The following is a 17,076-nucleotide window of genomic DNA, read 5'->3' on the forward strand; positions in this document are numbered from 1 at the left end:
TTCGTGCTTTCCCTCCCCCCCCCCCCCCAGCTGGCTTTCTTTAGCATCCCTGTCTCCGGGCCCTTCCCTTCCTGCCTTTCAGAGCTCTGTAGGACATGCCGGCCCTCCCCGATTTCCCGTTTACTCCATGGAATTCGTCACCCGCCCCTTGCCCGAGTGAAAGGAGGGTACGGTTCTCTGGTGTTCTGCGCAGCTCTCGCCGCCTCCCTCCTCCCAGGCCCACATCCCCGGCGGCCGCCTCCTGGGCCGCAGAGCCTCGCTCTTGGAAATGCAGAAGCTAAATATACCCAGTTCTGCCTTTCTGCCCGTTCCTGAAGGAGGTCTCCTGCAGGGTGGAGTCCATTTCCCGGCAGCGTGGAGCGTGGGCTCTGTTTTGTCAAATGTGTTTTTAAATAGTCCTCTGTGTTTAGGGCTTTGAGGGTAGCTTTCCCCCCCGTCTCTGCTGTGTGTGTGCAGAGCACAGGCCTGCGGTAAACAGGCAGCTTTTTTCGCAGCTGCTTTCTTGCCGTCTGTCCTCCGTGCCCCAGACCCCGGGTTGCCCGGCAATGAAGGGCTCCCTGAACGTCTCGGCCTCCGCGGCCCGGGTTTCCCGGGCCCTCCGCTGGGGGGCTCTTTGGGAGCGTCTCGGGGGGCCCCAGAGCCTTCAAGAGGCCAGATGTTGTGTAGGATGTCAGACTCCAGCCGGGCTGCGCCTTCCCCCGAGTCTCTCTCCCGTTACTTTGCAGGGCAGTCCGTGTTCTATCTTGTTAGGACAAGATCACCCTGTTCACGGCGCTGAGCCAGAGGTGTCCCAGGCCCTGGGCCAGAAGCAGCTGTTGTTCCTCTCGGGGGAATACCCTGTTCCAGGGCTTCCATGTAGTGCTCGACCCCGACTGGGTTGGTGCTCCACACACCCCCCAAACAGCCGAGCGAACCTCCTGTTCTCCATGCCCCCTTCGGGTCCCCGGCTCTGTCCGCTGTCTCTGTGAGAGGCAGGCTGCCCGGGATACACGGTATTGATTCTAAGACAGAAGGTAAGGGTTTATTAAAAAAAAAAAAAAAACCACCTTACCTTCCATCTCAAAAGCAATACTGTGTATTGGTTCCAAGGCAGAAGAACAATAAGGGCTAAGCCATGGGGTGACTTGTGTGACTTAAGTGACTTGCCCAGAATCACACAGCTAGGAAGTATCTGAGGCCAGATTCGAACCCAGGACCTCTCGTCTCTAGACCTGACTTTCCATCCATTGAGCTATCTAGCTGTCCCTGACTACCTATCTCATAGCGAGGAAAGGTGCCATGGATCCCGCCCCCAAAAAAACACAGCTTAGTTTTTGTTATTGCTGATGGCTTCCCAATGTGTTTTCCTGCTCCTTTGGTTTCTTCATAATCTGGGCATCCCTGAGATTCCAGCACCGTGCTCACCCAGATGTGCAGATTCAGGGTCCTAGATGGGAATATAAATAGCATGAGAGGGTCTGGCAGCATCTGACTTGAAGTCAGGCCTCTGACCCATGAGATGTTTGTCTCACCCAGTCAACCAAAAAGGCCTGTGCTTGCCTATAAAGCACCTTCCTTGCACCCTCATTCAATGTGGGTGGTACATGAATGTACTGGAATGCCACTGTCATATAAGTAGAAAAAATATAAAATGTTCTAAAACCTAATAACTGGAGAAATGTAAAATAAAGGACACTTGAGATTCTACTTCACACTCATCAGATTGGCTAAGATGACAGAAAAAGGAACTGACAAATGGTGGGAGGCGGGGGAATATGAAAAATTGAGACACTCATGCATTGTTGGTGGAATTATGGACTGGCCCAACCATTCTGGAAAATGATTCAAAGCTATGAGGGGCGGTTAGATGGCTCAGTGGATAGAGAGGCAAGCCTGGAGATGGAGGTCCTGAGTTCAGATCTGGTCTCAGTCACTTCCTAGCCGGGTGGCCTTGGGCAAATCTCTTAACTTCAGATGCCTTACTTACTGCTCTTCTGCCTTGGAACCACTACATAGTTATCGATTCTAAGACAGAAGGTAAGGTTTAGACAAATAAACAAAAAAGGACTATGTCCAAAGAACTGTATTCCTGTGCATAGCCTAAATTTAACCTGGCTATAACACGCTAGGTCTACACCCCAAAGAGATAAAAGAAAAGTTTCTGTTGACCCAGAGCTGGGCAGTTTACCGTGCAGCCCACCTTTGTTTCAGGCTTTGGACTGCACTGAGCACCCATACTCCGTCATTGTAATGGGGTGATCCTGGGAACTTTGGGGTCCCAGAGCAGGGCCTGGTGTTGTCAGAGAACACAGAGCTGATCTCAGCTTGGATGTTTCAGAGCAAAGTGCAATATATAAAGCAGACAAGCAAGATCTTGAAGCAACAGTATGGAGGAGACATCCCAGCCACTGTCGCGGAGCTGGTAGCGCTTCCTGGTGTCGGACCCAAGATGGCGCACTTGGCCATGGCCATTGCTTGGGACACGGTGTCAGGCATCGGTAAGTGGGGCATTTTACTTTCTGGTGGGTGGGAATGGGACCTCCTCTTATGAGGTATAAGTGGGGCAGATGGAATGTCTCCAGTTGTGCAGGAAAGAAAATCAATACTGAGAGAAGGAAAGGGACTTACTCAGTATCACTAGCATTTATATTTAATAATAGCTAGCATTTATATATCCTTTGAGGTTTGCAAGGTGCCTTACAAATCCTCAAACAAACGCTGAGAGGCAGGTGCTATTATTTCCCCATTTTACAGATGTGGAAACTGAGGCAGGCTTGTTGGTTGAATGATTTGCCTAGAGTCCCACAAATCCAGCTAATGTCTAAGCTTAGATTTGAACTCGTCTCTCTGACTCCAAGCCTAACATGCTATCCATTGAGTCCCTGGATTTCAGCAGAAATCCCAACCCAAGGTTTCTTATTTCCTGTCCCAGACTTTCATACTTTGCCATCACTACCCCCCGTGCCTTGCTGGTTTTATTTAACGTCCTGGTATAACAAATACTCGTGAAATCAGGAGACTGGCTATTAATACTAGCTCTGCCATTAATAATGATTATGCTCCTTCATTGGACCTCCATTTTCTCCTCTATAAATGAGGAGTTTGGACAAAATTCTTTCCAAGGTCTCCTCCAGCTCTGATTCTGATGATTCTGACTTTGGGTACACCCCGGTGTCTTCACCCAGAAAAGCCAAGGCAGTAGGCAGTGGAGGGGAACCTTTCATTCCAAAAAGTCTAATTACAAACTAGGGACAGCTAGGTGTCACAGCGGATAGAGCTAAGCCTGAAATTAAGAAGACTTCTGATTGGAGAGGGAGAGAAAAGGAATCATGGAATCATGGGAAAATATTTTAAAATTTAAAAAAATTTTATTAATTAAAAAAGAAAAGGAAAAAAGGGGGAAGAAAAGATGACTCCTCTTACCAAGTTCAGATCTGGCCTCAGACACTTCCTAGCTGGGTCACCCTGGACAAGTCACTTCACCCTGTTTGCCTTCATTTCCTCATCTGTAAAATGAACTAGAGAAGGAAATGGCAAACTGCTCCAGTATCTTTGCCAAGAAAATCCCACAAAAATGGGGTCTTGAAGAGTTGAACATGACTAAAACAACTTAACCAAAAAAAAAAAAAAATAGTTGGAGAAATGGGAAGGGACCAGATTGAAGAGGCTTTGAAAGCCTAACTGAGGAGTTTAGGCTCCTAGCCGTAGACAGTGGGAGTCACAGAAGGTTCCTGAGCAGCGGGAGGGAGGGGGGGTGCAGCACGATCAATATTGGGTGTCTGTGAGAAAATTACTCTGCCAGCGGGAAAGAGTGGAATGGGAGGGCCTTTCCCTTCCTATTCTTTCTTGTGTCTCTGAGAACCAAGGCTTTGGGAAAAAACTGAGTTAAGCTTCAAACCCTAGAGACACCTGAGTCCCTATTCCTCTGTGACATTTTAGCCATTCTCCCCCTGAGCTTCCACCCTGAGGCAGCACGAGCCTGCCTGGAAGGCAGAGCAGCTTAACCTGAGGATGGTAGTTAACTGTGAGCTTTATTTTAGAAGTCTCCAGTGCCTCAAGCTTTGTTGTTGGGTTTTTTTAACCCTTACCTTCCATCTTGGAGTCAATACTGTGTACTAGCTCCAAGGCAGAAGAGTGGTAAGGGTGGGCAATGGGGGTCAAGTGACCTGCCCAGGGTCACACAGCTGGGAAGTGTCTTGAGGCCACATTTGAACCCAGGACCTCCCATCTCCAGGCCTGGCTCTCAATCCACTGAGCTACCCAGCTGCCCCTTCCTCATGCTTTTTTTAATGTGGTAGAATCCTCCATTTCAACGTGTCCTCAGAACAGCCCTGAGGGACAAAGTTGGATGTGGTTGTCCCCATTTTACAGATGGAGAGACTGAGGCTCAGAGAGGTCCAAAAATCAATACTAATGAACAACTCACGTTTTCTATAGCTCCTTATTTGAGATTTACAAAGTACTTTACTCACCACACCTGTGAAGTAAAAAAAAAAAAAACAAAAAAAAAACCACATTAGCCATTTTTATAGAAAGGAAAACCAAGGCCAAGTGGTTAAACAACTCGTCCACGGTCACACAGCCAGTAAGAGTCAAAGGTCGAATAGGAATCCAAGACTCCTGTGTGCCACACGAGCCGAGATCTTCTGATGACCAGCCATTGGGGCCTCAGAAGCACACCTATTAGACCAGGAATTCTTAGTAAGAGTCCATGAACTTGGGGAGGAGGGGGGGGATTTACATCTTTATTTTACTATATAATTGGTTTCCTTTATAATTCTGTGTTTTATTTTATGTATTTAAAAACACCATCTGAAAGGGGGTGCTTGGGCAGTCTGGTGCAGGACACAAAGGGTTAAGATCCCCCCTCCCCCACTGGACCCAGCAGGGGTGGACAGCAGGGATTTCTGTGCTTTTGTTTTTACATGAATAACCTACAAAGCCGCCTCAGAGCGTGGTACAAATGTCCTGAATAAAGAACTGGGGCTTTCAGTTCTCCTAGAGAGCAGGGCCCGGGGAGGGTGAGAAATGGGGATCTGGCGTCCCCTAACACGTCCTGCCTCGGGAGGAAGGAGACCCTTTCCTTTGGTCTCTGCCCTCCGTCCTGTCTGTGGGGCCTGCAGAAAAGCTGGTGGTTGTGGGCTGAAGATGTCTGCCCAGTTCTTTGCTTGCCAGAAGCGGACAGGGAGAAGGGCTGGGGAGGGAGCTGGTGTTGGTGGTCCAGGCCGTGTCTCCGGTCCTCAGGCCTCTCTGCCAGGAGGCTAGCTCCCTTCGGATCGGCTGCTTGCAAAGGGCTTTGGAATTCATGGCCTGACGGCAGCTTTGGGAAGAACGTTTTGAAAGGGCCATTTAGAGACGGGAAAGGCAGGAAATGAGTGTTTAAATGTCACCCTCCCGCTTTTGTTCCGGGGCTGGTGATTCAGTGGCCTCAAGTCCGTCCTGGCTGGCGCTGGAGAGACTGGTGGGCTTTGCCGCCCCGAGCCCCAGGTGGCAGCTGGGAAGCTCCCAGACAAGATCAGATCATCTTGCCACGGTTTCCCGGAGAAAAAGAAGCGAGACAATTGATCCCCAAGCTAGCGTGTGTTCTCCAGACGGAGACCACGGCGTAGACCCTGGCGGAGATGGGAGGGAGAGATTGAATTGATCTGAAAAGTGGGTGGCAGCCAGGTGGATCTAGACGTCCATCAGCGGCGGCTCCCCTCTCCAGCCCACTCCCCGCACCACCCCGTACGCCCCCGAGGGGGGCTTTCTGTGGGCACACCCTGCTGGGGGAGAGCCGCCTGGGCAGCAGGGCTGGCTTCCTCCCTGCCTCCAAGGAGAAGAGCGGGCCGTTGTGTCACATCTTCCGGGGATCACAGGCCTGTTCTTAGGGGACAGAAAGGCTCCCTTGGCCAGCACTTTGGAAAAGCTGGGGTTTGAGGTGTGTCCAGCAGCGGCCTCTCAGCCCAATGAGCCCTATTCCCATCATGGGGGGGGCTCTCGACTCTCCTCTTTGCCAAACTCCTTAGACAGACCAGTTTCCTAGTGACGGTCCTCACCCATCTCCAGAGAAATGTATTAGAACGTGGATCTTGGAGCAGCTAAATGGCTCCCTAGATAGAGGACCCGCTGGGCCTGGAGTGAGGAGGACCTGGGCTCAGACTCTTCCTAGCTGCATGACCCTGGGCAAGTCACTTAACCCCCATTACCTGGCCTTTACCATCTTCTGCCTTGGAACTGATATTCATATTGATTCTAAGACAGAAGAGAAGGGTTTTTTTTTTTAATTATATTTTTATTTTTATATTGAATGTTTTCCCATAGTTACATGTTTCATGTTAGGGAAGGGTTTTTTTAAAATGGGTGTCTTGAGGGCGGCTGAGTGGCTCAGTAGATGGAAAGCCAGGCCAAGAGACGGGAGGTTCTGGGTTTAAATCTGGCCTCAGACACTTCCCAGCTGTGTGACCCTGGGCAAGTCACTTGATCCCTATTGTCTACCCTTACCACTCTTCCACCTATGAGACAATACACAGTATTGACTCCAAGATGGAAGGTAAGGGTTTAAAAAAAGGGCGGGGTGGGGGGGTTCTCTTGAGAGAGAGCCTGTCAGTGGGGTTTTTTATATTTTGTTTTATTTGGACGTCTTTCTCTGAGGACTCTCACTGCCTCTGTTCTTCCCCTTTTGTATCCACGTACTCGACTCCCAGCGTGCCCCTGCCAGGCATCTGTCTCTTCCCCACAGAAGCCAGCTTTTTATATAGCGCTTTCTAGATGATATCTTGTAGTACCCTCCTAAGGCCCCGGGAGGCAGGTGCCATTATTATCCCCACTTTTCAGATGAGCAAACTGAAGCAGGCACCAACTAAGCCACTTGCCTAGAGTCACTCAGCTAGGAAGCGTCTGAGGCTAGATTTGAACCCAGTTCTTCTTGGCTCCAAGCCCTGTGCTTTTTGTGTACGGGCACAGAGCGAGGCACCGGATTTGGGGCGAGAGGAGCTCGGTTCTGCCTCGTCAGTCCCCACATGCCCTTTGCGCAGCCGCTTCTCCATAAAATAAGGAGGCCGCACTGAATGTGCTCTGACAGGACTTCCTCAATCCTGGCAGCCCACACCAGGCTTCTGGTCAGCAAGGTCTAGGCGCCTCCGCCACGGACCAGCATGGGCCCGGCTCTGTGGGGAAGGCCAGCCCGGCAGGGGGCGCCCTGTCCCCGGCCTCCTCGGCCTTCCCTCCTCTACCCCACAAAAAACAACCTGGCCGGGCCGTGAGGGCCTCGGCGGGGCTTCCCTCGGCAGGGGAGGGGACGGAACAAAGATCTCTACAGAGAGGCGAGGGAGAAGGAGAAGCGGCTCTGGTCCTCCACGGGGGTGCTCCGTGACGGAGGCCCCTCGGGACGGGACTAAGCGCGGAGGAACAGCGACAGCACGAGGCCGAGGGGGGAGGCCGGCCCACCGGGCCCAGAACACAGCCTGTACGGAGCGGGTGGAGGGCAGGGCCAGGAGCCCCAGGACAGGGCACAGGCAGGACGGTGTGGCCGAAGGGGCTTCGGGGTGAAGGCAGGGTCCTGAGTTAGAATCCAGGCTCTGCAGCGTTATGGGCAACGCTGGGTCATCACTTCCTTTCTCTAGGCCTCAGTTTGTCCGTACCATGACAGTGTTGGACGAGGCGGTCCCTGAAGTCTGTTCTTTCTTTAAATCCTGCCATAGAAGGGGTTGGATTTATAGGGGGAAATAAGGGGCCCGCAGGAAAACGGCAGTCAGTAAGGCTGGGCTCCGGGGCCTTTGGATCCAGATTGTGAGTGGCCTTGAAGGCCGGGATCGGGGGGTTGGCGTTCTGTTTGGTCAGCCGAGGGCCCGCACCGAAGGTGTTTGAACAAGGGTTGGAACGCGATCAGAACTGTGCATTAGGAAGATTACTTTGGCATCCGGGTGGAGAATAAATTGGGGGAGGAGCGGCGGGCACTGTGAAATCTGATGTCAAAGAGCCCAAGTGAAAGTCCTGGCCGGAACACCTGCTGCCGTGTGACCTTGGGCCGCTCGGCCGCTTCCTTCTCCGGCCCTCAGGTTCTTCGTCTATAAAATGAAGGGGTTGTGGGGCAGCGAGGTGGCATGGTGGAGAGAATGCTGGAGAAAGGAAGACTCCTTTTTTTGGGTTCAAATCTGGCCCCAGACCCATCCTAGCTGGGTGACCCTGGGCAAGTCACCAAACCCCCACTGCCTAGCCCTGCCCGCTTTTCTGCCTTGGAACCAGTACACAGTCTTGACTCTAAGGTGGAAGGTAAGGGTTTAAAAATAAAAATAAAAAGACCTAGGATGCCTCTTTCTGCTCTAAATCTGTGATCCAATGACTCGGTGATTTTTCAGATCCCTTCTCACACCCAGTCTGTGGTCTAATTACACCAGCAAAAGGGCCACTTCTGTAGTCCAATTGAGAGGTAAGAGCCCTGAGTTTGAATCCCTGCTCTAATGCAGACATTTTTCTTGGCCAATAAAATGGGGGTGAGAATACTTTACTGCCTGGACAGGCTTATGAGGGAAACCCTTAGCAGGGTAAACAAATCATTATTATCATTAATAAAATAATGTATAGTGCTTTTTTTTAAAAACCCTTACCTTCTGTCTTAGAATCAATACTGTGTGTTGGTTCCAAAGCAGAAGAGTGGTAAGGGCTAGGCAATGGGGGTTAAGTGACCTGCCCAGGGTCACACAGCTAGGAAGTGTCTAAGGCCAGATTTGAACCCAGGACCTCCCGTCTTTAGGCCTGGGTCTCAATCCACTGAGTCACCTAGCTGCCCCCTGTATAATGCTTTTTATATATATTTTCTCCGCCGACCGTTACAACAACCCAGTGAGGCAAGTGCTATTTATTATCCCCATTTTACAACCAAGAAGACTGAGTTTGAGACAGATTAAATCACTTTTTTTTTTTAACCCTGACTTTCTTAGTTAAGACAGAAGGGCAAGGCAAATGGGGTCAGTGAAGAAGTATCTGAGGTAAGATTTGAACCCAGGATCTCGTGACTCTCAATTCACTGAACTACCCAGCTCCCCCAGTTTATGTGGCTTTCCCAGGATCACAGCTCCTAAATCTGTAAGGCAGGACACCAGCCTGGATCTTCCTGACTGTAAGTGGAACGTTCTGTCTGCTCTACCCCGTGGCTGCCTCCGTTATACTGTAAAGGAACCTCAAAGGCTCCGTCCGGCTCCACCTCACCGTTTTCAGATGAAGAAGCAGAGGGAGGACGGGCTTGGCCAAGGCAGAACCAGGGCTAGACCCCAGCCCTCTGCGGGAGGCAGGGATCTGCTCCTCTCTGAGGCCACAGGATCCCAGGTTATGGGTCTTACCCTGGAAGGACTCTTAAAGGCTCCCCAAACCCCTCATTTCATAGTCCTTCAAGGCCCTCCGCTGGGTCCAGCCCCTTCAGCTTACAGATGAAGAAGCCTGCTGCCAGCAAGGTGGTGATTTGTCCAAGGTCACCGTGAGAGATGTGTCAGAGAGGGAATTCGAACCCTGTACGGCACCGCGGGGCCCCTGCAGCTAAGTAGCTCGGGGGCTCCCTCGCCAGCCTGGGCATCAGGAGGTCCTGGGTTCCAGTCTGGCCTCAGACCCTTCCTCGCTGCGAGTCCCAAGGTGGTCACTTAACCGCCATGGCGTAGCCCTTACCGCTCTTCTGTCTCGGCATGTCTCATACAATCTGAGATATCCAAGATAAAAAGCAAGAGCTGAAGAAGAAAGAAAAAGAAGCCCTCGGCGTGTCCTAGGAGGCACCGCACAGTTGTTAGTGGGCTGGCCTGAGGGAAGCCAGAGCAGGGAGGCTCGGGCCTCGCCGCCCTCAGGATCGCAGCCCTCTCGCTGCTTCCTACAGCAGGCAGGGCCGCTTTTCTGGGTTTGTAGAGGAAGGAGAAGATGGGTGGGGGCGGGGGTCCTGTCTCTGGCTGCTTATCACCAAGAAGAAGGAATGTCCTGGGTTTCAGTGCATCGTCCTGCCCGGGGTGCCATTCAGGCTACAGTGCTGGATGACTTCAGGCCAGAGGGGAGAGCACCAAGAAGGGACCCCAGGGCCTGTGCTGGCTTGGGGTGGCAAGGCGTCTCCTTTTTTAACCCTTACCTTCTGTCTTAGAAGGGTACCAAGTATTGGCTCCAAGGCGGTAAAGGCTAGGCAATAGGGGTTAAGTGACTTGCCCAGGGTCATATAGCTAGGAAGTGGCTGAGGTCACATTTGAACCCAGGACCTCCTGTCTCTAGGCTGGCTTCCTATCCACTGAGCCACCGAGCTGCCTACAGGGGACTCTTTCCTTCTGCTCCCCAGTAGTTTGTGCCAAGTAAATCGCCACCACCGGTGGGGAAGGGGAGAGCTGGGTGAGAAAGAGTTAAAGCTGTCTTGGCCCAGGTAGAAACCTGCCGAGCCCTGCTTGGCTTCCCTCTCGGCCTTCCTGCTCTCCCCGTCTTGCCTGTGACAGCTCTGGCTTGGCCAGGCTGGCCTCCCCCACCGAGGTGATCTCATTCCCTGCTGGGGCGGGCAGGCGGGCGCTGAGGGTCCTCGGAGGCCTCGCCGCTTCTTCACTCCCCATCCCCCCGGGAGAGGGGCGCAGAAACGCCGGGTCAGAACCCCCATCTGGAGAGAGGGGGGACTTTGGAAGCCTCGGCCCAGCCTCCCGGCCGCTGCTGACACAGCCTTTCTCGCCAGATGGACCCCAGAGCCATCCACACATTGTTCCTTCGTGGAAAAAAAATCAAAACTGCTGGGGGGAGGAATGGGTAAGAAAACGGATTCCCAGCAGCCTGACAGCCCTGCGCAGGAAGTGAAGAGGAGTTCTGTATCCGGAGAGGATCCCTGGGGTCACCTTCCCTGAACTGCTCGCCCTCTGCTGAGCAAGGGAGGGAGGGGAGAGCCCTGGATGGGGGACGGAGGGCTGACCCGAGTAGGAACACTTCCTTGGGTGTGAACAGTGGCAAGGACTGGGGCGCATCCCTGGGGGGGAGAAGGTAAGGCTGGAGGTAGAGGCCGAAGAGCCAGGGAAGAGGGGGAGGCCCCAATGGGCTCCAGCCCAATATTGATTCAGCAGAGACTCTGGGCTATGGGCTACGGTTTGCTCCCAGCTTTCTGGGGGTGAATAATTCATATTGGTTTAGCAATTCAGCAACACTGAACATTCCAGGCAAAGTAAATAGCTCTGGGCCGGATCCATTCAATTAAAGTCCCCAAGCTGTGGCTGCTGGGACTTCATTTCATTAGGCAACCCTGACATCACTGGCTCTGGGTGGCTGCCCCTGGCTGCGGAGCGGGCAGGCCAGGGCCTCTGAAGGGCTTGTCCCCCGGCCTTGGCTTTCTCCACCATCAGCCTCTTCACCTCAAACATCTCCATCTGGTGACAGAAAAGGACGAGGCATTTTCCAACTGGAATAGTCTTGATTCAGGTGCTTCCCCTGCTTCCAACCCTGTTGCCACCAAGTCCAGTTCCACGGTGCTCCTTGGGGACATCTGAGCTACATCCTGGTTAAGCTTCTGAATGATGAGAATTAGTAAGCTGTTCAGTCATTCAATTGTGTCTGACCTTTCAGGACTCCATGGACCATCCCTATTTGTGGGGTTTTCTTGGCAAGGATACAGGAGGGGTATGCCATTTCCTTGGTCTCCAGTGGAAACTTTTTGTCAGACAATCGGGGGTTAAGTGACTTGCCCAGGGTCACACAGCCAGGAAATGTCTACGGCTAGATTTTTTTTAATGTTCTAAAATATTTATATTATTATTTTTAATTTTTATTTTATTCCAGTAACAAATCTCCACATAGGTTTTCCAAGGTTACATGATTCTTGTTGTCTCCCTCCCCTCTCCCATAGTTGACAAGCAATTCCACTGGGTTTTACGTGTATTATCACTCAAAACTAAGGCTAGATATGATTTCAGGTCTTCCTGACTCTGGGCCCAGGGTTCTTAACCACTGAGCACAACTGCCTCTGAGAATCAGTATGGCCCCATGGGAAAGATCCTGGGTCTGGGAATCAGGACACCTAAGTTGTACTCTCCGCTCCGCCACCAGGGAAAACCTGTTTCTCCCAATTCCCCCTTCCCCAATACCCCCCTGCTCCTCTGCAGGGGAGGGTGGGAGGAGGGGGTTCTATGGACATGGAACATTGCAGATCACATCAGACTTTTTCAATGCATCAACTGGTTTTGCTTAACATTTTTTCCCCTTTTCTTCATTTTTATATTCTTTGGTATAAGTGATGGCTTTCATGACAGCTAGGTAGCATAGTGGATAAAGAGTCAGGCTTGGAGTTGGGAGAATCTAAGTTCAAATCTGGTCTCAGCTGGCTTTATGACCCTGGGCGAGTCACTTAACCTCCATTGCCTAGCCCTTGTCACTCTTCTGTCTTAGAGTTACTTCTAAGACAGAATATATGGGTTTAAAAAAATAAGTGATGGCTCTCTCAAAAGGGGCCTGGAGAGGATTTCAAGAGAGAAATGTAGGGATATAAAAACAAAAGATATCAATAAAAGTCTTTCTTTTTTAATAACTTACTTTTTGTCCTAGGAACAACTCTGAGACAAGGGAAAGGGTTAGGCAAATGGGATTCAGTGATTTGCCCAGGGTCACACAACCAGGAAGTGTCCAAGGTCAGATTTGAACCCAGGACCTCCCATCTCCAGACCTAGAACTCTGTCCACTGAGCCCAAATCTGTCCCCCCCCCCCAAAGAAAAACATCTCTGCCACTACTCATGCTTTACCCCACTTCTCTGGGCCTCAGTATTCCCATCTCTATAATGGGAATAACATTCCTGCCTAGCCTCTCTCCCGGAATTGCCTTGAGAATCAGGTAAGATAATGGATGCATAAGTGCTTTGTAAAATGTCCCACGGATGTGAAGGGCTATCATTATTGCTAAGATGATAATGGATACTCCACGGTCTTCCCTTGTGGTTTGGTTGCTCTGGAGAAGGGCAGCTGTCCCTGGAAATGTAGGGTAAAGCCCCTGCATGAGCCTAATTAATCCCTCTCTGTGTCTACCCTGGTAGCAGTGGACACACATGTACACAGGATCACCAACAGATTGAAATGGACCAAGAAAGAGACCAAGTACCCGGAGGAAACCAGAGCTGCCCTGGAGGACTGGCTGCCAAGGTGTGTGGAGGCAGGAGCCGGATTAGATGCCCCCCAGAGGCGCCAAATCAATTTTGATTCCTGCCATTGAGTGCCACAGTTCCTGTAGTGTTCAACCTTCAAACTCTCTGAGAGAGACGAGCAAGGAGAGCTGCCTCGAGGGCTTTGGTCCTCCCTACCCCCATTGGGCCAGAATACAGCTAGCCTGAAAGAAGATGTCAGGTTGGACCATCTGCTCCATCCTAGGGAAAGGATAGATTGGGATGGGGAGGTGGGGGGAGGTTGGACAGGGCAGGGTTCACTTTAATCTCTTCCCCACTGGCCCACATGCTGCATTATGGAATCTGTTCCTCTTTTCCCCTTCTAGGCAGCTGTGGAAGGAGATTAACTGGCTGTTGGTGGGCTTTGGTCAGCAGATCTGTCTGCCAGTGAACCCTCGGTGTGGGAACTGCCTCAACCGAGGCTTGTGCCCAGCAGCCCGGAACTCTTGAAGAAGGCTGCTGCGTGCAAAGACCCCTCTAGAGCTGAGGTAGAAAGGCCGGATGGACAGCCAAACAGCATTGGAACTTTCAATGAGTGCCTAAGACTTGTACCCACATTGGGTCTGTTTAATAAAGTTTGATGTTCTTTTGTGATCAGAATATGGCTTACTTTTAGTCCACGAGGGGGCTGAGAACTGGGACTGAGCCAGGGAGAGAGATCAGCTGGGAGCTGTTGGCTGAGGGGAGAGGAAATCTCAGGAAGCCTCAGCCAGAGGACAGGGGACTGAGGCCAAGTTTTGGCTTTGGGGGCATTAGTATCCCTTCTGTTCCCTATGCCCCCCAGTAAAGAGAGGTGGCTTGGCAACTTCTAGGAAGGGTCTGTGCAAGATAATTTCTGTGTTGAAGAGAGAAAGGCAGAGCAAGTGAGCGCATGGGCCAACCAGCAAGTGAGGAAGTTGGGAAATAGGGCAAAGGCTAGCTGCTAGGAAGGCTGTTTAGACAGATCCCCATGGGACCCCCCAGCAGCATGGTCTAAGGGGCCAGAAGCAAAGCCCCATGTTATCCTTCCCTCCAGCTGACTGGACCAGACTCCACCCTGACCCAGCTGAAATGCTTTCTCCCTGACCTTCTAAGAGCGGTACCCTCCTGCTTAGAATTTAGGATCATATAGATTTCAAACTGGACAGGACCTTAGCTGTCTTGTCTAATCCCTTTATTTTACAAATAAACAAACTGAGTCCCTGAGAAGCAAAAAAGACTTGTCCAGGCCTAGAGATGAGATGTCCTGGGTTCAAATGTGACCTCAAACACTTCTAACTCTGAGACCCTGGGCAGGTCACTTAACTCCCATTTCCTAGCCCTTACAACTCTTCTGCCTTAGATCCAGTTTGATCCTAAGGCAAAAGGTATGGGTTAAAAAAAAAAGAAATCCCCATGACGAGAGAGGTCAGAAGTAGCAGATCTAGGATCCGGACCTAGGTCTTTCGACTGCCACCCAATAAGATCAGAGGGCTCCTTGGGGGAACCCACGTAGTCCTTGGGACCTCCCTTTTGAGTGAAGACATTTACCCACTTCTTTATGTCAAGTTCAACACCCTGGCAAGTTAAAAAGAAAAAAACTGGACCAGCAGGCCCAGTTGGCCACACTTGCCTGGGGCTGAATGGATCATTGAAGGGAAGAACTCCCTCCCTGGTGCATCATCTCAAACCTACAAGCCCTGTGTGCTCAGGGTCCTTCTCTCCCCCTCCAGAATCCTAGAATAGCCCAGGGGTCAGTGCTTGAAGCCTGCACCACCTGCACCCCTACCCAAGTGGATGAAAACAAACCAAGCCTTGCCTCCAGCTTAGCAGCAGCCCATCTTTACTGTACATGGCAATTCCGAGTTTATTATTGATGTTATAGTGCACATTACAGCGTACAATGCCGACAGCTTATACTCGCATTGGTTTTCATAGTAAGGAGAGGGAGGAGAAAGAAAGAAGAGTTATTACTATCACACTACAAGAAAGAGATAGGCGATCTAGGGTGCCCTATCAGTGGGCAGCTTAATTTTGCATCTGCAATCGTGCATACCTGATTTCAGCTGAGTAGCAACATTGGTTTTGCCTTCCCCACTGTAAGTCCCACCATAAGCCCTCTCTTGGGTCTATGGGCAAAGGAGGATGCGCCCACCAGGTTTGGTCCTTGCACAGAAGAAGAGACAGTCTGCTCGGTGGCTTGCTTTTTACATGGACGGAAGACTCAGGCTTCAGGCAGGTTCAGGCCCTATACCTGGAGGCTAGGGTGGTTGCTACCACAATGACAGTGAGTTCAACTCATATAGGCTAACTGTGCCAGAATCACTCCATCCATTGGTTGTCTCTTCCAGGAGCACCAAACAACCAGGAGAGGATTCTCCAGGCAATGAGTGGCCCAGTTCCTCAGGGAATGTCTGGGTGTAAAAGCCCAAAACCCAAACTCTCCAGCAGATCTGGTTGACCCCAGAACTGCAATCCCAGTTGCTGCTGTGCATTAGACCTCTGCCCCCAAATCTCATCATAATATGCCCTCATTTTATCCTCACTCCATTTTCACTCCCCCCCCAAAAAAACCAACAAACTAAAACAAATATGACTCCTCCCCCCAGCCCTGAGCACTTTCCTAAGATCCTTCCCCTCCCCAAGCTACCCCCCCCCCCAGAGCTCAGCCCTCCCTGAATGGGCTGGGATACCCCAGATAATCCTAAGGCACCTTTTTCAACATTTACAGATGCTTTCCCCAGCAGAGCCCCTGGGCACCATCTTCCTCCAGGCCAGGCCTTTTTCCACAAAATGTCCTGGTTGCTTCAGGCTAGGAGGCTTTCTGTTGGCAGTGGCTTTGGAGGAGACCCCAAAAGGCATTTCAATAATTGACCCCAACAGGATCCAAAGCATTATGTCCCCAGACCAAATGACTGTCTTCAACTCAAATCAGCAACTGGGATGATTGGTGGATTCAAAAGAAACTCCCAAAGAGTCTGGAGTACTTGCCCTCCAGGATCCAAGGCAAGAAGCTGTCCAAGGAAGGGGGTGGCAATTGTCATGGGGAAGGGCTTGAAAGCACTGAAGAAGCCAATCTGATAAGCAGGCCAGGAAACGCAGAAGCTGAGGGTGTCCTGGTCATCAGCTCAACCCATCCATCGGAGAACAGATGCTGGAGGGTCTTGTGGGTGCAACAGCCAATTGCCCGGTGAGGCTCATGCAGAACAGGGTGGGCCTGTGGCCCACCAGTGACCAGGGCTTGGCCCGGGTTCTGGGCCCACATGAAGCAAAGGCAGGCAGCACGCTCAGGAGAGACCCAGACCCAGGTGACAAGGAGCAGGAGGCCCCTCAGTTCTAGGGCCCCTCCTTGCCTCCAGGGACCTAAGACGGTCTCTTGAGCCATTTCCAGCATCCCCAGATGGAGCAAGCAACCTCCTGAGAGACCCCAAACTGGGCAAGGTTGGCTCATTGCCCCAAATGAGCTTCCTTTCCTCCCACCCACCCACAGGGCTCATCAGCTGTCAGTTCTGGCTGTGGTCCCCCTGATCCCTGGGACTTTAACAGGAGAGGAATAGCGATTGGGGGGAGGGAGTGAGGGAAGGAAGGGACTGCAGAGAAGTTTGTTTTGCTGCCTGAGAGAGAAAGACAGTGAGAGAGAAAGAGAGTCCCTATAGGGGGAGGGGAGATTCCTGGCAGTAAATGAAAACATGTGTAATACAAAAATTCCCTTAAATCCACTGGCCAATGAAAAAAAAACAATAAAGGGTCTCTCTCTTACTGGGCCTCTATCTTTCTTTGTCTGGGTCTCTCTGGCTCAATCTTTCTCTCTCTCTCTTGCCCTCCTCTCAGGGAATAAATATGTCCCCAGACAGACAAGAACAAACACCAGGAGCTTCAGCAAGGGTCCAGCTCCCAGGGTCAGCTTTGGCTCCTGGAGCTAAAGACCCATTCTCTGGTCCTGCCTCGCTGAGGTTCTGGTGGAGGGGAGGGAGGGAGAGGAGGAGGGAAGTGGCTCTTCCAGCAGCAAGGGGGCGG

General features: G+C 51.5%; 1 protein-coding gene across 3 annotated transcripts in view; it reads left to right on the top strand.

Annotated features, from left to right (window-relative positions):
* Nucleotides 1-14,375, top strand: part of NTHL1 (nth like DNA glycosylase 1) — a 19,879-nt gene extending 5,504 nt beyond the window's left edge. For 2 of the 3 annotated variants that reach the window (XM_044657256.1, XM_044657268.1), the window contains 3 exons: nucleotides 2,318-2,477; nucleotides 12,976-13,081; nucleotides 13,428-14,375. In XM_044657256.1, the coding sequence (XP_044513191.1) occupies nucleotides 2,318-2,477; nucleotides 12,976-13,081; nucleotides 13,428-13,551 (390 nt within the window). In that variant the 3' untranslated portion in view covers nucleotides 13,552-14,375. Of the gene's footprint in view, nucleotides 1-2,317; nucleotides 2,478-12,975; nucleotides 13,283-13,427 lie in introns of all 3 variants that reach the window. The other variant, XR_006505098.1, reaches the window with a different exon arrangement.
* Nucleotides 14,376-17,076: the final 2,701 nt, after the last annotated feature.

This window comes from Gracilinanus agilis, chromosome 1 (genome assembly GCF_016433145.1).
Source record: "Gracilinanus agilis isolate LMUSP501 chromosome 1, AgileGrace, whole genome shotgun sequence".
Lineage (NCBI taxonomy): Eukaryota > Metazoa > Chordata > Mammalia > Didelphimorphia > Didelphidae > Gracilinanus > Gracilinanus agilis.